This window comes from Dermacentor variabilis, chromosome 7, assembly GCF_050947875.1.
Source record: "Dermacentor variabilis isolate Ectoservices chromosome 7, ASM5094787v1, whole genome shotgun sequence".
NCBI lineage: Eukaryota > Metazoa > Arthropoda > Arachnida > Ixodida > Ixodidae > Dermacentor > Dermacentor variabilis.
Window position 1 is genome coordinate 68520947 of NC_134574.1, and position 23610 is coordinate 68544556.

General features: G+C 46.0%; 1 protein-coding gene across 3 annotated transcripts in view; it reads left to right on the forward strand.

The window, feature by feature from the left end:
* The window catches only part of LOC142587501 (uncharacterized), an 89033-nt gene extending 65681 nt beyond the window's left edge, over positions 1 to 23352 (forward strand). For all 3 annotated transcript variants that reach the window (XM_075698564.1, XM_075698563.1, XM_075698565.1), the window contains exons 3-7: positions 8334 to 8519; positions 9412 to 9676; positions 12496 to 12533; positions 14165 to 14314; positions 20308 to 23352. In XM_075698564.1, coding sequence (XP_075554679.1) covers positions 8427 to 8519; positions 9412 to 9676; positions 12496 to 12533; positions 14165 to 14314; positions 20308 to 20379 — 618 coding nt within the window. In that variant the 5' untranslated portion in view covers positions 8334 to 8426 and the 3' untranslated portion in view covers positions 20380 to 23352. The remainder of the gene's footprint in view (positions 1 to 8333; positions 8520 to 9411; positions 9677 to 12495; positions 12534 to 14164; positions 14315 to 20307) is intronic.
* Positions 23353 to 23610: the final 258 nt, after the last annotated feature.

Genomic DNA, 23610 nt, shown 5'->3' on the forward strand with positions numbered 1-23610 from the left:
CCCAAAGCCAGACTAGTGAGTCAGGGGCATAGGGTGCCGGAGAAGAAGGAATATGCCGAAGGTGCTTCTGTCGCTGTTGATCTTCAGAAGTAAATGTGCAGGCGAGCTTCCGGCACTCTTCCGCGTGTGCAGCAGCCTCGGACAGGGTAGTAGCCTCCGTTGTGTCAGGGCGATAAGGAAGGATGGTGTCCATTGTGCAGGAAGGCTCGCGTCCGTAAAGAAGAAAGAACGGGGAAAATCCTGTAGTGGTCTGTGTGGCGGTATTATAAGCGTACGTCACGAAGGGTAGAATTAGGTCCCAATTGGTTTGGTCAGATGCAACGTACATGGCTAACATATCGCCATGAGTGCGGTTAAAGCGCTCAGTCATGCCATTGGTTTGCGGATGGTATGCAGTAGAGGTACGGTGAATTACGTTGCATTCCTTGAGCAAGGCTTCTATAACATCAGACAGAAAGACGCGGCCTCTGTCGCTCAGCAACTCTCTGGGGGCTCCATGGCGAAGTATGATGTTACGCAGAAGGAACCAGGCAACATCCTGCGCAGATGCGTTGGGCAGAGGCGAAGTTTCGGCGTAGCGTGTGAGATGGTCAATCGCCACTATCACCCAGCGGTTGCCATCTGAAGTACTCGGAAGGGGCCCATAAAGATCAACTCCGACCCTGTCAAAGGCCCGTCCTTGACAAGGCAATGGTTGCAGTGGAGCAGCTAAGGCATGAGGGGTATCTTTGCGGCATTGGCAAGCGAGGCAGGAGCGGACATATCGACGGACGAATCGGTGCATCCCGCGCCAGTAATAACGAATTCGCAGGCGCGCGTATGTTTTGAGTACTCCTGCATGTGCGCATTGCGGGTCGTCGTGAAACGCTGCACATATATCCGAACGTAGATGCCGAGGTACCAAGAGTAACCATTTGCGCCCATCCGAGAGGTAGTTACGGCGGTATAGGAGCCCGTCACGAACAGCAAAGTGGTGTGCTTGGCGATGCAATGCACGGCCAGTAGAAGGCCCTGATGGGTCTGACAGAAAAGCCAGCATAGCAAGAATCCATGGATCCTTCTGCTGCTCCAAAAGCATATCCGTGGTGGTGAGGGAGGACTCGCATATTTGTACTTTCTGATGATTGGGCTGGCCTTACACTGGGGAGCGAGACAAGGCATCCGCGTCCGCTTGTTTACGGCCAGAGCGGTAGAGCACTCGAATATCATACTCTTGGAGGCGAAGCGCCCATCGAGCGAGGCGGCCTGAGGGATCTTTCAAGGACGACAGCCAGCAGAGCGCATGGTGGTCCGTGATGACGTCGAACGGGCGGCCGTAGAGGTAAGGACGAAACTTAGTTATGGCCCAAATGATAGCCAGGCATTCTTTTTCTGTAACGGAATAGTTTGCTTCCGCTATTGTGAGTGCGCGGCTAGCGAAGGCAACAACGTATTCATCGAAGCCAGTCTTTCGTTGTGCAAGAACAGCGCCAATGCCGACGCCACTGGCATCCGTGTGTATTTCTGTCGGTGCGCTTGGGTCAAAATGTAGGAGTATGGGGGGTGAGGTTAGAAGACGGCGCAGCGTCGTGAATGCGGCATCGCAAACTGGCGGCCAGGCCAAGAGGTCGTGGTTACCCGCGAGAAGCTGCGTCAAAGGCGCTATTATGGGGGCGAAGTTGCGGATGAAACGACGAAAATAGGAGCATAATCCGATGAAGCTGCGGAGTTCTTTTGTGGTCTTTGGTAGTGGGAATTCGGCAACGGCTTGGAGTTTGGTTGGATCTGGGAGCACAGCATCTTTCGAAACAACGTGGCCAAGGATGACTAGCTGCCGGGCGGCGAAGTGACACTTGTTTAAGTTGAGCTGGAGTCCAGCATGGGCCAGGCAAGTGAGCACGTGTTTGAGGCGGAACAGGTGAGAAGAAAAGTCTGGGGAAAAGATGACAACGTCATCGAGATAACAAAGGCATGTCTGCTATTTGAGGCCCCGGAGGATGTTATTCATCATTCTTTCAAATGTTGCAGGCGCATTACAGAGGCCAAAGGGCATCACGGTAAATTCATATAGGCCATCAGGCGTAACAAATGCTGTTTTCGGGCGGTCTGCGTCAGCCACGGGGACCTGCCAATAACCGGATCGTAAGTCTAAGGACGAAAAGTATTAAGCGCCTTGGGGGCAGTCCAGTGCGCCATCGATACGGGGAAGAGGATAAACATCTTTCCGGGTTATCTTATTTAGACGCCGATAGTCCACACAAAAACGAATAGTCCCATCTTTCTTTTTGACCAGCACTACCGGGGAAGCCCAGGGACTGTGTGATGGCGATATAACGCCACGTCGAAGCATGTCTCCTACGAGCTCATCGATGACGCGGCGCTCCGTCGCGGACACACGGTATGGACGTTGGCGCAGCGGTGCGTGGCTTCCGGTGTCGATGTGATGAACGACTGTGGAGGTACGTCCTAAACACTGTTTTTGGAGGTCGAAAGAACTTCGAAATTGGTTAAGGAGGTCAACCATCTGCGTGCGCTGACACGGAGTGAGGTTAGGATCAATAAATGGAGCAAACGTTCGGTCACATGCAGGCGCAGGCGCAGAGACAGGGAGAGCCATGGCGTCAACGTGAAGAGGAGTCGAGTCATCAGGCACATCGTACACAGAGCTCGTGTCGAATTCGTCAGCAAAACCGAGGCACTCGCCACTATGTAAGCTTGATGGACACGAAAACGGATTCGAAACGTATAGTGCGCTGGAGCCGTGGCGAAAGGGAAGGAGGGCAAAGGGAAGCAAGAAGGAATGACGGCGTGCAGCAAGTTGCGATGGCGTGAAAAGAACTGTGGAATCGCAGAAAGCAGCACAGGAAACGGGCACAAGGGCGGCAGAAAAAGGAGGGATATCAGCGTCGGTGGCGACGAACACCCGAGCAGAAGGTGGAGCGAAATCTTCAGAAGCACTGCCGCAAAATGGAGCCAGCGCAAGTTCTGCATGGGCACAATCAATAACAGCGTGATGAGATGAGAGGAAGTCCCATCCTAGAATGAGGGCATGAGAGCAGCGGGGAAGAACAACAAACTCAATGTGGTGTAGACTGTCTTGTATGGCGATACGGACGGTACATGTTCCTAAGGGCTCAATTGGCTCAGCGCTTGCTGTACGTAGCGAAATGACAGAAAACGGCGTAGCGACTTTTCGGAGCGTACGGCGAAGCTGGTCGGCAATCACGGACACTGCGGCACCCGTGTCGACAAGCGCGTGAACGGCGACACCTTCGGCAAAAACTTCAATGATGTTCGTAGGCAATAAACGAGGGCTTGAGCAGTTCGACGAGATCGCAGTTCTTGCCTCCGGAACTGCGCCTTTTAGTTTTCCTCCATAGCTGGAGGGCGGCGGACCATGGGGGACAGGGAACGTCGACGGGGAGATGGAGACCGATGTGTGTTGAAGCTTCGGGGAACAGGAGATGAAGGAGCGAAGTGGGGAACTGGTGGCGAATAGCGGGACTGGGAGTCAGTAGTATTCCCCTGACATCTCGCAGTATCGGGAGGATACCAACCCCGCCGGCGGCAGAACCGTGCCACGTGGCCAGCAAAGCCACTCGCGAAGCAGATCGGCCGGTTGTCTTGGGTACGCCACGGATTTTCAACAGGGGGCCTAGGTAGCGGTGCACTGTTTTGAGCTGGGTGTAGGGGCTGCGGAGGCGCGCAGAAGCCGCTTCTGGGCAAGTAGTTCGCAGCTGGAGAAGGCGAGGCGTAGAAGCCGCTTAAGGGGCTGTAGTGCGCAACTTCAGGCGGTAGTCTTGGCCTGGCGACGACGGCAGCGTACGTGAGCGGAACCGGCGCTGAGGGTGGCTGATTAGCGAGAGGTAGTGCGTCGCTGACTTGTTCGTGTATGACGCGTCGGAGTTCCGGGGACAAAGAAGACTCAGACGACTGGGTAGCAGGCAGCAGTGACAGTTGGCGCGCGACTTCTTCGCGAACGAATTGCTTGATTTGGTCGAGGAACGAAGAGTGGGTGGGAGCAGCACTGGAAGTGTCAGTTAAAGCCGAAATTGTGTCGTCGGGCGCGGCAGCTCGGCGCGTAGCAAGGCGTTGTTTGCGGAGCTCATCGTAGCTCTGACACAGTGTAATGACATCGTCAATCGTTTCAGGATTTTTCGCCAAGAGCATTTGGAAGGCGTCATCCTCTATGCCCTTCATGACATTCTTGATCTTTTCAGAGTCGGGCATGGCGGGATTAATGCGCCGGCAAAGGTCAACTACGTCCTCAATGTAGCTTGTGAAGTTTTCACCCTTTTGCTGAGCGCGACTACGCAAGCGTTGTTCTGCGCGAAGCTTGCGCACAGCAGGGCGACCGAAGACTTCTTTGAAAGAATGGGTAAATGCTGTCCAGGTGGAGAGGTTGGATCCGTGATTCCGGAACCAGAGATTAGTGACTCCAGAAAGATAGAAGATGACGTTAGTCAGTTTAGCTTTGTCATCCCATTTGTTATGCGCACTAAAGCGATCGTATGACGACAGCCAATCCTCCACGTCATTGTCGTCGTTGCTGCTGAATACCGGATGATCTCGTTGGCGTAGAGCACCGGAGCAGACGACAAGCGATGCCAGGGGAGAATCAGGCTGCGCGGCGTCCTGAGGCATGGCAGAAACGGTAGGGAGCGTCCGGCTGCGGAGTTCCAGGTTTGGGAAGGGCTCAGCACGTCCACCAAATGTCAAGAGGCGTCATAGTTCGGTTGCTAAAACGCTCAGATAGCAGAGCACCGCAGCGAGAGGACACAGAGCTTCGGCAAAACAGGCACAAGGCTTCCAAGCACTCGTTGTCGTCGTCTTTCTTTAGGCAGTGCCTACTGCTCATTCTTCTTCAGTACAGAAGTAAAATTTCTTTGAATCCGTTCAGAAGTACGCCACTTGTTTTATTGCCAAATAATTATCATCATCATCAGCCTTGTTACGCCCATTGCAGGGCAAAGGCCTCTCCCATAGTTCTCTAACTACCCCGGTCATGTGCTAATTGTGGCCATGTTGTCCCTGCAAACATCTTAATCTCACCCGCCCGCCCAACGTTCTTGTTTTGGCTACGTTCTCTACCGCAAGAGGTAGTGCTGTTCTTTTTTTATGACTACTTTGTGTACCCCCTCACCTAATACTCTGACAGTGGAGACTGTGACGTATGTAAATAGAAAAGAAAAAAAACTCGACAAATTGACCTTTTGTGCTCTAGAAATTTACCAGAGCCATTTTTGTGACTTGTCTTCTTGAATCAATGTAAATATCGACCTAACGCAGCCTCACCAAACTCTTTGAAATTACTCTGGCTTAGCTGGGCCTGTTCGAGACTTTAGCCGACACATGATAGATATCGACGATACCATTCTTGACTCAGTGAAAGGCATCATGACACTTAGTTTAGTATTGTCTAGGGATGTTTGCTGTCCAAATTACCAGACCATGCGCGCTATTGTTGTTTAGAAGAACATGTTTAGTGAGTAAATCAAAATATTGCGCCCATTCTTGAGGTAAATTAGAGTACTCACCATACCGTGACCACATACATAATAGGAAATAAAATGAAGGTATACAGTACTTGTGCTAAAATAGTTGCAGTTAGAATTTTAACCAGTGGAAATCAACCACAATAGAGGACATGTAAACTGTCTGATAACCGCCATCAGTAGTCCGCAGCATTGCGTTGATGTACCAACTTTTTTTTAACTTTTTCTCTTATTACCCATCTCCTTGTTCGAGTTTCAGTTTCCTTTACCCACTTACCGAAGCAAATATCTAGCAGACGGGTGCTCTTCAGACAGAATAACCATTCTACCATGCTATTTCACCTGCCACTGCTGCAAGCTAACGCCATTATTGACGCGCATGAACACTGCCAGGGCGAGTGGTTATCCGACACTTGGACTCACCGAGGCGAAGGTTAAAACGATGCTCTAGCGTTGCATTGCCACGCCAAGTTGCCACCTGTGCAAGTGAGGAGCGCGAATGGCTCGCGGAAGTCATCTTTACCACTCACGGTGATACAACGTCGAAAATGGGCAGCACAATTACGGGGCGTACGAAGACCCTGGAAAAGGTGCGCCTCGACGGGGTTTGGGTTTGCGCGGAAGTGTGGCGCGCGATCTCTCTGTCTTCTTTGACGGCTGGTGTACGACGCTTATATTGTCTCTGATGTTACGGCTAACGCCAAGCGAATGCCCGACAAGAGCACTCTCTCGCCGACCCAAGATATACATCTTCAAACTCAATTTGAAAGGATTAACGTACATCTGGGTTTTACGTGCCAAAACCACTATCTGTTTATGAGGGGGGCCTTAGTGGGGTACTCCAGATCAATTGGTACCATTTTGGGTTCTCTAACGTACACCCAATGCAAGGTACACGAGCCTTTTTGCATTTCGCCCCCATCTAGATGTGGCCGCCGTGATCAGGATTTGATCCTGTGACCCCTCGCGTTTAGCAGCGCAGCACACTGGCCACTAAGCAATCAAGGCGGGTACACTCATGCAGAGAACAGCAGAAACAACAGAACCATATCTGGCTCAGCTGGACATGGTTGGATATGGTGGATATGGCCCAGATGGATATGGTTCTGTTGCTTCTCTGTATTCCTCCGTCTGATATAATACTTTCAGTTTAAATAAGAATGAAATAAACCTTTTAGGGAAAAGACATCCATAGGATGGCTTGCCTTGACTGTTTGTAGACAACTAGTAGGCTTCACCCTTTTTACCTGTTTCGGTTTCTTCTGGCAACGTTTTGTGTTTTTGTGTTCGTTACTTGAATGCACTTAACACTTCATCGCCACGGCAGAAATAAAACGCTTTCAGACGTCGTGGAAACCCTAATGACGCACCCGTTTTTATAGATGTACTGAATGATCCAGCACTCCAGTATTTGGTAGCTTTCAAGGCGCAGACGGTCGCTGCATATTTCTTTCATTTTTTTTACAGCGATAGCTGTAGATGACTAACCATACGTAGTTTTTTTGGCTTGCGGCATTAGAAAAAATTATCATGTGGGCCAACCCTGGTAATAGTGCAGAAAGGGTCTACGCTCAATGGCACAAATCCCTGTAAGCTCGGGAACCTGTAACGTGCCCTTGAACTACTCTTAACACACGTGGTATCCAAAGAGGTCCTAGGCATGCGGGTAAGGACAGGTGTTTTTGAAAAAAAAAATGTACAACGTTGTGGGCTTCTTCAAGCGGGTCGAATTTCAGCTGTGGCTATACAACGCGCCGAACGAGGAATTGGGCTTGAACGTGCCCGAGACAATCAGCATGACCGACTTTCTCATTTCACTAGATACGTCGGTTCTGCAACGGGAGCGGACGCAGATCCGCCAGCACACGCACATGTGTTTCAAGGAGAACAATGAGAAGTGCCGATTCGGCGCACCGTTCATGCCCAGCAGAATAACGATGGTGATTTTCAGGCTCGCCAACCGACAAACGCAACGAAATGTACAAGCACAACGCGCTCAAGGCCATGTTTCTAAATATGCACGCGAAGTTCGTAGACACCGAGCACGAAGTCATGCAGAAGTTTCTGGACCAATTTAAAGTGAAATCGGAGCAGGAATACATTGACATCTTACGGTATGGACTTGTGAAACCGTGCATCCTCAAGGAAGGCACCGTGAAACAGAAATTGGTGAATGGGTTTAACCCCTGGGTCGTGTCGGTCCTGAACTCCAACCTGCACATCCAAGTGATCCTGTATTGCGCATTCCACTCTGTGATGATGGAGTGGCAGCAAAAACACTGCTTTTCGTTTGAAAGCTTTGACTTACATCAGCCTTCGCTGCCATTCCACCTTCAGAGTGGAATGGTTGTCATTGTTTTCATTCATTTTATTTGTTTTTCACAACATGGCGTACACATTTTGAAAAGGACGAACAATGAAAGCTCTTCCATAACCGCGGGAAAAAAAATCTTGGTCCCCTTGGCATCGATGGCAACGAAGCAACACAGGCCAGAATGGTAAAAAGAGAACAATTAACACGATATTTTTACGAATAAGTTAACAGAATTGAAATAACACATTCAACACAGAGAGTTTTCTGATGAAGCATTGGCAGACTGTTTCAACAGGGTGCTTTGTTCATGAAATATATGTGTGCTGTGTATTAAGAATATGGGCATGTGAGTTAATAAAACAACGCCTTCATTCTACGGAACTTTAGGTCTAGAACATCTATGTCTACTTTGATGTGTGAATTTAGCAGGCGAGGCAGTTATTCCTTAGCATCTGAAATCCGTAATTATTGTTTCATTTGCCAGGCAAATGACAGTGATAATCATTGATGCTCATAGCATGCGCCGCACCTCTTTTGTATTTCAGGCAGATGAGCGACCGGAGAAGAACCTAGCGACCAACACCGGCCGCGAGTGCGAGCCTTCGCGAGCAGCGCAAGCTAGACCTGCTACCGCCGCCATGTTTATTAACCGGCACTGCGGTCTCCTGCTGGGGGCGGTTGTAGCGGCGGTTGTCGTCTGCTCCTGTGAAGCAGCGCCGTCTGCTTCCAAGGTAATCAACCTCGAGGGCAATGAAAGCGCGTTGGCATTTTTTGGACACACTAGTCAATGCCACTAAAGAAAATGCTGTCCGCGGAGTGGGTAGTCCACGGTGATCTGAGCAACCTGTACAATTAGATATTTCTCAGCTCTTGATAATATTCCAATGGGCGAACGCGACTGCGGGTGATTACGTACACTAAAACTCGAGTAGCATTCACGTGTATCACCTACATATACGCACTGAAGCTCGAAAAAGTTACGCACCACTGTCGGTTTCCACATTACGCCAGTAGGTATACGCAGTCTTCCAGATGCGACGATGCCTTAGTCCGAGCTGTTACCAAGCTAGCCCAAGACAAGGAAATATCTTGTGCCTTGAGACCAAGACGTGCTACATAAAGTGGTTTCCCAGCGTGACCTAAGCTCGCAAATGCACACAACATTGCCGCGCGACTGGCCGCGCGACTGGCCGCTCGAGGCACTTTGTGTCTATTTGCGAACTTCTTTCACGCTCGAAGAAAGACTTTTATGTAGCAGGTATTGAGAAAAAGAAAGCTGCACCGGGAGTTTAACATGTTGCTCTACAATTCTGCCTTTGAAACTTTTAACCTGACTATAATATCTGAGAAGTTGACTAATTATTCGGGACTAATTATTTAGTTAGGTAGAATGAAAAAAAAACTATGTGAGTATCTCAAAGCGACGCCAAACAACATCACCTTACTGCTTCCCAGCAAGGCGGCATTTGCTTATTTTTAAGCTCTGGCTAAAGTTCGCTGGCACACCCTGTATATATGGCACTTCCCAGCACCTGACGCTTTCCGGCCGTGCATTTTCTACATCCTGCAACTGCGCTCACGAGCAACCTCAACCGCCGCACTGTTCTGACTGGATGCACGCAGGGGGCCCTGAAAGACTCCAAGCACGGTGGCTCCACACAGAGCACGGCCCTCATGGTCGTTGAATCTCCAACGCAGTCGGAGCCAAGTGTCCACGACAACGCCACCGCGGTCAACGAAACGATAGCGCACAATGCGACGACTGTGCCACCTGCTGCCGCAAACCAAACTGTTCCCGCCAAGGTGGCAAACACTACGGCGCAGGAAGGAGATGCCGTGCTCCACTACGGCGAGGCCTCTGGTGGGGAAGTTGTGAAGAAACCACGACGTGAGCACTCCATCGCTTCTTGCCTTTTGGCTTCTGTAATTTTGCAATTTCGCGACTATGGTGCCTTCTGCTCCTTTTGGCTCTCTGGAAACATACCAAATAAAATCTGTATCTCTCCATCGCGCCTCCTCCTCTCAATAGACTCGGCATACAACGAGACCGCGTTGATAAAGCAGGATAAAAAAAAGGTAATCGTGCCGTAATACACAAGAAGTCTTCAGTTTGCACGTTTTTGTCCATCGTCGTTTCCTGCCATGATGCCATCTCTTCGCTATTACCAGTATCAGCCGCTTGCTACTACGGGTCATGAATGATGAGTAGAATCGGAGACAAGGGAATACCGACATAGCTGGCTCCTACGCTCTTTTTGCCTTTTTCATTAATTAGGAAACTTTGAACGATATGCCACTCATTGAGAATGCCCGTTACACCTCGTCGCACAATATCTCATTAATATAGATGTTAATACAAGCAGTATTAAGATCAGGATATGAAGCACAATATTTTCTTCGAAAGGTAGCCCGTGGGCCGCCTACACCAAAGAGTAAAATTCTAATACGTAAAGATAGGATGAGGAAAGCTTCAGCACAGTAGACTGATGCGTCCTTAAGTGAAACTACCACACACGTACAAGTAAAGCAGCAGAGAGACATGAGTAAACATGTCGGCGTGCGTCCGCTGTCTTATGGGCATCTACTAAAATATATTTTTGGAGCACGCTACTTGCAGACGAAGCGTGGTTTCACTTCCTGACAAGTAAAATTTCTTCAATTTACGCAGATTTACTCAAAATAGATAATTTTATTTTTTCTTCTGGTAGACATCTTATCAGTACCAACGTGCAGCGAGAAAATATCTCCGCCTGCTGTAAGGGTTATCTTAAGCCCTATTGGCAACAATACGTGGGAAGAGGGTCGGGGAAATGCCGTGTGCGAGTACTTTTAGCAGCACTTAGGACATGCAGCAGACAGTGCGTCACGGTATTCAGCTTTGTTTGTTTAGCTGCATGCAGGACTTCAGTACGCGCGTTGAAAGCATCAAAATGAGGGAACTACTTTGCTGCAGTCACTTTAATGTCGTCCTGATTTATGATTCTATATCCTCCCAGATTATCCATCAAAACAAATCTCTCCCCCTTATTGATGCAATTTTTCCTGGCCTAATTTTAGTGCTAACCTTCCGAAGTTCTCTGACGTCTGTCTCAGGACATTGCTACAGGTAAAATTTAAAGAATTCGAGGAAATCTATTGGTGACGTCACATCTCAAGCCACCATGGTACGGCTAATTTAGGAACTTTTTTTTCCTTTTTTTTCGTGAGGTTCAATGTCTCGCCTGTTGCAAAAGTGTCAACTGGAATTTGGAAATAACTTCTATTTACTATCTTCCCTGTGATGAATGCCAGATTGAGATGCGAGATCACTAATTGACTTACAGACAGGCAGGGTACATCTAGTTTCCTAGATAAACTCCGTATGCATAAGGAAACCTATTGCTTTTTCCTTTCTGTTTTTCTGCACAAAGTAAAATCAATGCATCAGTGATACTACTTAGATGTTCCTTTATGAGAGGGACTCGAACCCCAGTCAATTAAACTCCCGTCAAGTTACAAATTGCAGTGGCCATTTTTACATCAGAAGAGACATTGAACAACGTAGGAGACTCCTACGTCGAATGTAGGCGCTAGCCTTAGCTCTTATGATGGTATCAGTAGCGTTCTTCAAATTTTCCAAATTAAATTCGTTAAAATGTCTCAACACGAGTATCAGAAAACTGACGAAGATAAACACTGAAAATACCTGTGAAAAAATTACATAGGTAAAGGAAAGAGGTATGTTATGATGAAAAATAACAGGCCCTAGAGCATAAATGAGCAATCATTGAAATGAGTGCAGTAAATCGGTAGCCTCATTTTGATGCTGCCAGCGCACAGAGCGAAGCATTTCACGCAACTAAAGGAACGAAAACTGGACAAACTAAAGTGCGCCATTATACACTATCGGCCACATATCCAACGTGCTGTTAAAGTTAAGTGGCTCTTGTGTGTGCGATCTGTACAGACAATTTGTCAAGTGCTCCTAAATGTCTCCTCTCAACCCTATTCACACCTATTGTTCAGAAATTGGCTTAAGATTATACTAAAAGAGCTATTTATTGTTGTTTTTTTTTCTTTAGTCTCCTTGTAGTTCGTTTAGTTACCAAGAAAGCAAAATGAATTCATTGATGCAATGTCAAGGAAAGCACCCGTAGAGTGAGCACTTAAAACTTGTAAGCAAACAAGAAAGTGGGGTTAGTTGGATGGAAGTATTTTAAGCATGTCTTACAAGCGCTAAGTCCAGGCATGAAAGAGAAAGATATCTGCCCACCAGGAAAAGTTTAACGTTCGTCAAAATCGTACGTTGTTCTGCCACGCCCGAATTTAGCTCCCGTCAGTGTTCTTTCAGAAAGATTCGTAACATGTCTGCACTGCCCATTCTTATTGCGTGATTGCTAGGCGTAACAACGCCCTGTGCACCGTCCGGCATTACTATCGATGATCACCACTTATTAGAGTGCTGTGAGATAAAAAGAACTGGAGATAAGCGGTTGGGCAGTTTCCACAAAGCATCGTTCACTTTCGAAAGCCATATTCACTCACAGGTTGCAACAACAAATTTATTTGTAGATTAGTGCTGAAAAGGTGTATTTACGCTTATGCTTTGGAGAAAAAAATTCTATACATAGGTGTGTGCTTAGGTTTCCTGTGTTATACGGTTCCACTTTATGTTATATTGATATCTCGTGATACATTTTGTTCACAGTGTGTTTATATTCTTTTCAGCTCACACTTACTTCTTCACTTCCTGGATAACATGGCGGGTGAGTTGGGGCTCAAAGCTCTATCTTCTTCCTTTTTCTTGGCTCAATGCCGTGAGAGCTGGATGGAGTGATGCTTTAGTAAGAGCATTCAAAGACTTTCCTAGTTCACCTTCCGAGCCTATAAATCAGGGTTATGAGGCGACTGCTAAGCAGAAGCGCATTCGGTGTTATTCTGCAAAAGCTGTTGCAGCAGTTTATTGATGTCGGAATGTTAGCAGCCATCACACGGAGCTCACTCATTGGCGAGTGCGTGGTTCGCTCAATTCCATGTATTTAGCTCACATTCAGTTTTTCTGCAGAAGCTTGGGGAAAAACTGATACTAAAATTGCCGCAAGAACGTTGAAGAACGTATCTAGAAATATTTTCGACGTTCGCTTACAACATATTTTTTCCCTGTGAACCCAAGGAAAATATCGTATACATCCAAACCTATTGGACCTTGCAAATGCACCTGGTTGTGTTTCTGAACAACGCAAAAAATAACATGTTCTTTCTCAATTTCTTGTGCATTTATATATTTATGCTTAGCAAGCCAGATTATTTTGGAACAATATCATACAAAGTGTGGCGTACGCTTAATATATTATGTGCTCAAGTACGCTGCGTACTTTCCCTCTGCTGCTTTATAAGAAGACATCGAAAGGCCATGTGCACCATCCTACTACATCGTGCATATTCATGCATTCTCAAGCACGTTTACTAGTGCTTTCTTGGTCCTTACTGGACGCGATGCTTAAGCGCATTACGAAGGCCATATATCCGCAAAAGGGTAAATTCCATAGGTGTACAAGTTTTCTTACTGTTCAAGGCTACTCAAATTGACAGGAATCGTGGGATTTACATTCCTGGCTTACACCACAGTAACAAGGTTCGATTGCACAAGAGAGTGCTTACGCTAGGATTAGCGCTAGCACGATGGGTTGCTAGCGCTTACGCTAGCAACCCATCATGATCAATATAGGCAGCTAGCGGTTGTCTAAGGGAGCCTACAAAGTTTTGTGAAACCATTCCCTGGAGACATAAAAGGCAGACACCTTAGGCTGTACCGTAGGTCACAAGTCGAACGTGGGAGGCCACGAACGAACTTATAGAGCACACTATTCTTAAATAAATATAGCCAGAAAGCGATCTGTAGATTCAATGAATGCTGTAGCGCTAACCTATAAAGCGTGGACATCATGCAAAAGGTCATCATGCTGAGACATTGATATCCACTCAAAAGGCACGCCTTTATCACTCCTTTTAAAAATTTGCGGTTGACCTTAAAAAGTTTCACGCAATAAGAATGGCGCAACGCTCTTTGATGCACTTGTAAGCACAAGCAAACTGTCGGTGATAAACGCCGGATAGTTCATCCACGCAGAGCTTTGAAATACTGAAGTCTCTGTCATGCGATCAGCCCACGCTGCTGCCCCACAACATATCAGTTTAACAATGCAGTGCTACTTTGGCAAACGCGCACCCTATTATTCTTACACGCGTTTACGTCCCGCAAAATGCGCACTGGCGCATTCGTTTTCCTGCATTACAGCCACAGAATCCCTCTTATCCCCACTCCAACACTTGCAATGTTTCCTACCGATAACTCTCTCTCTCCCTCACTCGGCTGAGATTCTGTACTATATCGCAGGAGGACAACTACCTGATGAGCATCCTCATACCGATCGGGTGCGGGGTGGCTGCCGCTGTGCTCATCCTGTGCTCCTTGGCCTGCATCGGGTGCTGCCGCCGACGGTGTCGATCGCGCAGCCGCCGCAAGATGCACCGCAAGATCGACCCGGTAACGTCATTCATTTCCTACCCTGGTATTCTCGGTGGTTGAGACCCAGCATACGAATGAATGAGCCTCCTCTAAAGCACGGATAAATTTACGAGCGGAAATTAGTTCAAGTAGTCTGAAAGTTGGGAGTGAACGAATATTGAAAAATAAAAGATATCGTGTCACTTTCAAGGTTGAGCAGGCCTTTTTGAAGCTGTCTGCAATTGTAAATCACTTAGGTGGGCACAACATTAAAATATCGGCCATATTGGCAAATTAGATCATTAGAAAAATTATTTTCTTTACCTATGATAGCAAAAAGTGACGCAAAAGCGAAGTTATGGTTGTGACGCCATGTTAGAATTACGGCCGCACCCTCTCGAGGCGTCACACATTTTGTGACAGACTGGAGATCTTAGTTTTTTCCTAGGTATTTGAAAATTTTATCAGTCACATTTACATGTGTATGAAAATACAGGATTCGCAGTTTCACAGAAATTATATTTAGCGTCGGGGTTGAAAAGCAGCTATCAGAAAGGTCCATTCATTTTTTTTTTCATGCGCTATTGTGCAATATTTCCTGAGTAGGGCGGGCAATGTAAGCCGAAGAACTAATATTCTATAGCAATACAGTTTAGCATTTGTATTCGCGCACCGCTGAAACTGAAACATTTCATTCAATTATAATAAAAAAGATTCCCCGTGATCTGTTGCGCAATCGTAATGTCGCTTGCCTGTGTTGTGTCGAGGGTATTTGCGTCGTGTCACAATTTGAGGGAACAAGATTTTGCCACTTGCGAAAAATCATAGTGCGTGTTTTTTAATATATCTCTTTATGATCACACACATTTCCTCTTGGCCAGTGATAGTAAGCTCGGCCGTCACCACCAATGCGATCTTATATTTCCCTAGACGAGGTCCAGTAGCAATCTCTTGCAATCCTTTTACGACTGGAACATTGTCTTCACCCCAAATAAAAGATATATTTCTTTTTGTGAATCAATTGTGTTAGAGTGTACTCTAATTGTGTTTACATGTGTTATTCCACTTTCAGCGCCCTTTATTAGTAGCAAAATGTAGGTTTTTTTTATCTCCCATATTATTAGAGCACGCGTACAACCCAGTTGCCATGATCGCCATGTCACTGTTCTGACTGCGCTCTGAACAGACGTAAAAATGCAAAATAAAAATTTACAGTCTGGGTAATCTCCATATTTTCTGTTCCGACACTCATAGAAGAAAAGTAGCATATTTTGGCAATGGAAGTGACGCCTGTAAACAAATATTCCACTAACTCAATTGGGTAGCAAATGCCACTATACCAGCATCATTAGTACATATGCTTCGTAAACCCACTACCTGTGCTATTTGTACGCACCACTTTCTTTGCATAGTAAATGCAAGTACCAGCGCCATTACTAACGGCCATTTACAGAATGCTACTTGAATTTGTGCAAAGCATTCATTACTTTTATTGTAACATTAGCTACCATTTTTCTAATAGTGCGTCATTACTCACCAATCTCGCTCATCTGTTTTACTGCGACAGCAATTAGGCGCTCGAAATTACATCTCCCTTGTCCGCCCATTCTTAGATTAGATTAGAAATTAGATTTCCCTGTCCATTCTGTTACGCTGACGATGACCTTTCTCTCCGCCATCAACGAAGCAAAAGGATGATTTTTTATTGTTGTCAATCCACCTCATCGTCCGAAGCATCGGCCGTGCCAAAATGTAAATGAAAGGAAACGTTAACCGCAACCTCCACCACTGCGAATTAAAGCCATGCCAGGGATGCCATGTGCATTTTGGAGTCGACCGTGCTAACCACGCAGCTACTGCGCAACAATACTGCAGAGCAATTAGTGCAAGGCATTACGCTTCACACAGGCTCTGAGAGCCGTGGTGGCTGCGCATGTATTTCGGAGGTCTGAACGAGAAGTGCTGTGGCGAACAAGCGTTGCATTATAGGGGGAAGGGGGGGGGTTACTTCACAGGAATTTGTTGAATTTTACTTGACGGCGGTGTGCTTCCGTGCAATTTTACATTTCATGCTCGTGGAAACAGTTGCGGTGGCACAAGATATTAGTAATTGACAATGAGGATGAATGCCTTCATACAAGGCGTGTAATTGTAATAAACGATGCCACGAAAATAACGTGGCTGGCGGAAAACAAACAACGCCGGCAGCACCGACAACGTCAATGCAAACAGCGAAGACGCCGCGACAACACCACATCGTTTACGTCGCAGTTCATGGGAATCACATTGCTCAAGCAGCCCATATAGCAGCATCGCAAATTTACAGAGAAAAAGAAATCACGAAAATCTCGTAGGTGGCGCTGCCGTATTTGGCTCGTGACATCAGCTAAAATAAACACTTTGGCCTCAGAATCGAATAATCCCAAGGCAGAAACTTTACGCGTCATCGAGCCCAAGAAGCACGCTTCCTTGGACACAGCGACTGCATTTTCATCTGCATCCGAAATAATTTACAAGAAAGAAAAGAACTGAATTAGGGCTGCCTAAGGGGATTCAGCTTGAAGGCATTCTCTGACGACAACCTGCTGTCAAGGTTGGTCAGGTAGGTGCTTAGAGACTGTTCTACTGAACGATAATACGAAAATGTGAATGCTTTACACAGAAGAAAAAATGTGCACGATTTGTCAAAATTATTGGAATGAAATATAATTAAGTAGATAAATATATATCAGCCACCCCAAAAATAATATAGCCTCCGGTTTTGGCAAACAGCATCGAAAGAAATGATCCCATCTGTGCATTTCAATGAAAAAGGTGTATCTTTCTAGACACAGGGAGAATTAAAGTGGTGAAGTCTGTCTGTGTGTTTAATTGAAATTACAAAACATGCAGCATCATACAAAAAGTAAGCTGCTCATATCGCAAAGAACAAGTCAGTTATATTATCCATCACATCATTATATTATTCTTGACTCTATTTTTCACATTCTTACCCGCTGTGGTTGCTTAGTGACTATGGTGTTAGGCTGCTAAGCACGAGATCGCGGGGTCGAATCCCGGCCACGGCAGGCGCATCTAGATGGGGGCGCAATGCGAAAACATCCGTGTACTTAAATTTAGTTGCACGTTAAAGAACCCCAGGTGGTCAGAATTCCCGGAGTCCGCCACTACGGCTCGTCGAATCCCATAATTTTTAATTTTTTTCAAATTCTTACTTTAAATGATTAGGTTTTTATGGCACAGCAGTTCTGCCACCTAGAAATCGATTTATTACCGTTATGTTTATGTGCTGTTCTCGAGTTGCCCCTGGTGATTAAACCGAAGCGTATAAAGATACAGGAAATTGAAAATCGGATTATATTTTTTACTGCGGGGAATTGCAACTATCGGTGTAAATCAGTCGAGAGCGGAAAGAATTGCTAAGGTATGCTGTCCTGGCTTCTGTTTTTTTTTTCTTGCGCGCATTCAGCTTAATACTGTTTTATCTCATGCCCTCATAACTCTTACCAGTTTTGTTTTAGTAATCCCGTGTAAATTGGTTGTTCACAACGCGCGAAACTAGGCGAAACCGTAAGTCATGCATTGTAGATCATCTTAAACGCATGAGCTACTGAATATTGGTTACCGCTGTAGGGCTCGCAATGCGCAAGTGCTCGCCACATGACAAATAATATGTGTTAGTTCCCGAGTTGGTTTGATGAAGCGAGGGAAAATATCTCGGATTTGTTTTATACCACATGCCATTATTGTGTTTGGATCACTTTCCTCAACAGACGCGTTCAGAATGCCATGAATCAAACTTGTTGCAAGTCAAATGAAAGTTTTTCTTTATCAATGCTCTAACAAGGAACTTGAACAACGAATAATTTAATGCACTCCTCAATGCTACCCTTGTTGACTGAGTAATTTGCGTATACCGAGTGTGCTTAGGCAGGCAACCTATGTCTCCACCATCAGTATCAAAACGAATGCCACATAAGCTGCCGAAGCAAGCAACCCTCCCTGAGCAACAGTAAGAGAGCAGATTCTATATGCGCGTGCGCGTTCGTAGCCATAGCTTTTTAGGTGTGTAGCAGGCAAAGATGGGGCCGCTTTCAAAGTACATGGCAGCCTGGGAAGAAATTCACGCGGAGTATACCGTTTCGATAGAGCGCGTAATAATTGCAAGCGCAAAAGAAAAGTTATGGCAGAAACCATTCTCCATGGTTACCTAAGTCAATGCGAAGCATTTCTCTCCTGCACGTGAGAGCAAAGCTGGGACGAACTCGACTCCTCAAGGTGAAACGGCGCTCGAGGTCCGCCACGTGCGGGGGCCGCGACACCCTTATGACGTACTATCGGAACCAGAGGCGGTTGTGGACATATTGGAATAGTTTTACGTTATAGGGCGCCAAGTAATGCACCAAGGGCACTATAACGTAAAACTATTCCAATATGTTTCTATTCCAATCTCCTGACGTCAAATTTGCGTAACCGCCGACGCAAGCAACGGCCGGTCACCCGCAGGGTTGTCGGAACAGGCAATCAAGCGCTGTCCTCTTTCATAGGAGGTCACTTTTGTTTGCTTGAAAAACGAATAACATTGCCTACACTGAGCGACTTGTCTTACCTAATTGGCTGACATGAGGCGAGGAGCACGCTCAAGTGGAGAGGAATTTGATAGGGCCGAGCCGCTGCACTGAAAGTCGATAACCGGATGAAGACGGTGGTACCGGCGTCTGCGATTGGTCCGCTTGCCGTTACTTAGCTTGCGCTGGCTGGTCGAAAATCGCGGCGGCATGCAACGGAAGCTTAAGAATGACGCTAAAACGGATCCTCACCAAAGACGAGTTTGCAGAATGAGGTCGTAAACGTGCCGAAAATGCTAGAAAAGATTACGTGGCCATGCAAAAAGGTTTATTATACGCAAATAAATCCATGCTCTCCGGCAGGTACGAGTACCCAGCGCCTGAGCGATCGGCGGCAGCCATCTTTTATTCCTTTCGGAACGGGGCAGCCTGCGGCTATTCAGACGGAAATTCTGTTTTGTTCGGCATATTAATGAGTCTTTAATGCGTACACGTCAATTTGACGCGGTGAGCTTTTACGGTTTTGTGACGTCGCGTGACAGGCAGGTGAAGTGGTTGCAATCCGAAAATTTTTGGCCAACAGCCGGGGGCTAATGGCGAAAAGGCGTCGAATCAGAAATAACTATTTTTCTTTTTCTGGTCAAAACATGCATAATCAGTGTGTATACGTCATATCAGATGGGGAGCTATCGCGGTTCTTGTGACGCTGCTTGACAGACAGGTGAAGTGGGAGTGGCCCAAAAAAGTTTTTGACCAATTGCGGAGGGCTGATTACAGAATTGGAATAGAAAAGTTTGGAATAGTTTTGCGTTATCGCGCCCCAAACATATAGAATTATGGAAATCCAAATCAGACGCTTGAACGAGCATGAGTGCTTTGTTGGCGTGAAATGTGAAACTCATGTTTAGTTTTTGGTGTCACTCAAGTACAGGAATTGCTGCTCCACGCCCGTCACACCTGTGGCTTAGTTGCCACTTGAAAACAGTTTTAACACGACATATGCGAGAATAAAACGCCGTTGTATTGATATTGACCTAGCGGTGCTTAGAAGTGAAGGCAGAATTTGCGAGCGCCGTAGTTGCCTCCTTTCCGGATAGAAAAGAAAGATGTCACGCTATACTTCGTCTGGATAAAGACATTTGAGTACACCTTAATGCTTTGTTCTTCTAGAAGTAAATATCCTTTTCCTGTGATTTGTTTTTTTTCAGTTTGCCGCCTTCAGAAACATTCCATTACTCTCCACTGTATGAGTAAACAATCTTACTCCACCGTATTGGAAGTACTCGACCATGCTGGTATCATCCATTAATTACAATATTGTGTATCGTAGATACCCTTACTAAAATAAATATCTCTATTACAACTATTGCCATACGAATGTAAAACCTGTTGCGAAGGCACATGATTTTCCATCTATGTGTGCTACATATGTAAGAACCACTATCTTTTGTTTTTCTTTCGTAGAAAACTTTCCGGAAGATGAAGGCTGCAGACCGAATCAAGCTGCTAGCTGCAAGTTCGGACGAAGAATTCTGACCCAAAACCTGAGGCTGCACCTGTTGGGGAAATGTCTGATTCCGGCCAAGCAAGGGTGTGCAATGGATTCTTCAAGATGCCGCTTGACCTCTTTAGACTGGACCGTTAGTGGTGGCCATCTACAGGCATTGAACATTGTGCCATACTTCGAGGGGTTTATAATGGTGCCGTAACGCTAAGGCATGGGCATACTGATGCCACTGTTTTGACGACTCTCCCCCCTTGAGTAGTTGCATATATTTTTCAAATGTCGTCCAAAGGGAACAACAGTCTGAACAGTATTCTAAATTCAGCATTGTGGTGTGTTGAAGTTAGTGAACGGCTGGTCAGAAATTGTCAGCAGGTTTTCGCCAACAAACCACTTTGATTTTCGTTTGCTTACAAAAACCTGTAGCTGTCTTGCGTGTGAGTTTTCAGCTCAGAACAGTGTTCTGAGGTGGTTTCGTAGTAGCCCTCGTTTTTAATGCCATTGCAGGAATTCACTGATCCTCTGTCATCTCCCCAAACTGCGAGTTAAGATTTAGGTTACAAAATACTCTTATTTCCGAATTTGTTAAGAGGTGACGGTTAGGCTTGTATCGCTAAAGGATTACTGACAGCTTATTCGCCCGGTTTTTTACTACATTCAAAAAGCTTTCCTAAAATAAATAAGTAAAATTTTTACTCGAGGTGATTATTTAATTTGGCACATGATAGTGCGTTAGATTTGGTACAGAACACTTGCGTCATGCTGTAATTTTGGTGATTGTAATTCATTCTGAAAATAATGCGTGCCTCGTGCAGTAATGTCTCCAATACTTGACACCGCAGATATTTGAAACACTTTGTTAGAAAAACAATAAGGGGCGTCTAACAAGTGCCAGATGTGCTCGTGGGGCCTCAGAAGTACCGGTGTCCAAATTGAAAAAAAGCACGAAAAAAAGGCCGAGGACTTTTTGCGTAAATATGGGGCTGTCTGGAGTGACAACCACAAGGATGAAGTATCTCTTGAACAATGTCTCTGACGTACAAGCTTTCACTCCTTAATCACCACTTCAGATGCACATCAGGAGCAACTGCTTAGCACCTGATTGCTACACGTACACGGAGGCTACGCCCCCTTATAGAGCATCTTCGCTTGCTGCGGCGGCATATTGTGCCGCGATCCGCCATGCACTGGCGAATTAAGGACGTTGCCTCAAACATTTGCGGACACATCTTGTCTTCTGCTGTTCATTTCTTTGTGAACAGACGTCACAGAGGAGGCTTCAAGCACCGTGACAAAAACGAGCACAAGCACCCTATAAACGCATGTAAAATTTTGGCAATCAACCATCTTGGAGGTGCATATGACGCATAAGAGGCTTCAGGCAACAGGCCTAAAGAGCCAGCGCGAACATTGAATATGAAGTGCTATCTCAAGTACAATCTCTGCTTGAAAGTACCTTTGGTACACAGATTCAGCATTCTCCGCCTCCGCTAAAAGTAGAAAGCTCGAAACTTGGATGTCTACATGTACGAAATGCGGCTCCTCGCACCCATAGAAGTCACAGGGTTACGTATATAACCGACTTGGGAGCGCCTATCTCAAGCGCAATAGCTGTAGTAAGTAACCTACGAAAATTAATTAGTCGCGAAAAAGTTCCCCTAATTCTTACAGTAAATCATTTTTGGTATTATAAGGACAGTGCAATTTACACTGATTGCGCTACCCGTTCGGTTTGTGTTGCCCAACAAAAGCACCCTTGCCAATGGATCGCGCCATTTCCGTGTCGCAGAGTACCACAAAGTAAGACGCGGGAGGAGCAATCTAAAGAACTGTACTCGGCAAGCGAGTGTCTGTGTTAGCACAGCTGGATTAAATCATCGCCTGGCGATTTCTTTCATCACTCACCACACTGAGGCTAATAAGACAACAATGTGTGGGGCATTGCTGTTAAGGGGCTCCACAGCAGTTTCACAGCGCTTGTATATAGCTAGCGTAGCCTTCTTGGACACCTTCAGAAGTAACGTATTCACAACCTTCTGAGGTCGATCCGCAGGAAGAATTTATGTACAGGTTTGTGGTTATTCGGTGCGTAATTGTATATTTTTCTCTATTTTTCAGGTTTTTGTTTCGTTTTTGCATAAAGTGCATGACGCACTGCGTGATGTTTTCTAAATGTCAGTGCTCTGCTATTACTACAGTGGCCTGACTAGCATAGTTTCATGTTTTGTGCACACTTTCACATCAACTTGGAATGTCAGTTGGAAGCTGAAATCGATATTTGTTGCACATGCTGCTGTTTGCATGCTGCATAGTGGTGACTTATAGCTTAAAAAGCACCGGCGTACTTCCTCATTTCGGTGGTGTGACTGTGTATATTGAGAGCAGTTTTGTCGCTGTTGCTCTTCCATTACGACCTTCCCTTTCGATTTGTCATCATTTAATCTCTGCAGTTATTTCTTCCAACTTCACTAAGCCATCATCTTGTGCGCAGATTGTTGTCTTCAATAATGTTGTCTTGATGCTTGTAGTTGTGCTGCTGCCTGTAGTGAGTGAAACTATTTTCGTCATTCTTTTTGCTTGAATGAACAATATGCTTTAGCGCACGCCTTGGCTGCTTTGTATATTTTCTTTCCGAGTGAAAAGATAGCGACACTTCTCTACAGTGATGTAAGATATTTCAAAATTTGACTAGACACCTCTCCTGGTTTTAGAGGTGGCAAATGCGGATGAGAATTTCTAGTCATAATCTTTTCCTGCACTCAGCATACTGAGCAACTCCTTCACCTATTTTCACTTTCGTCCCATGTTTCACCGCTGTCTTCCTCCTAGTTTCAGTGCTTGTAGAGAACATTGAGCGAGTGCACGGGTATACGTTTCGTGTGTAAATAGTGTCGACTAAAGGGCCTGTCTGAGGGTGTTGGCTGATGACTGTGTACACAGCTCTCTCGTGCACATGCGATCATTGAAAAAGAAAAACGAATAAAGTGTGTGGATAATAAAATCAGCATTCGCTTCACCATACATTTCGCCAAGAACAGTATCCTGATGCATATTTCAAACATGTCTTTGCTTGTTAGTACAATTCTGCATTGGTTTGGAATGGTGGTTTTGATGTGTGTGCAAGCTCACAGCAGTGAGATGACCATGCCCAAGCCCAAGTTTTGTGTCTTGTGCCTTGAACAGGCGCAGGCCCAAAGCTAGTGGTTGCAGTTTATGGCTCACCTGGGGATCCTCCTGTTCCAGGTTGCCCCGTCGTCTTTGAC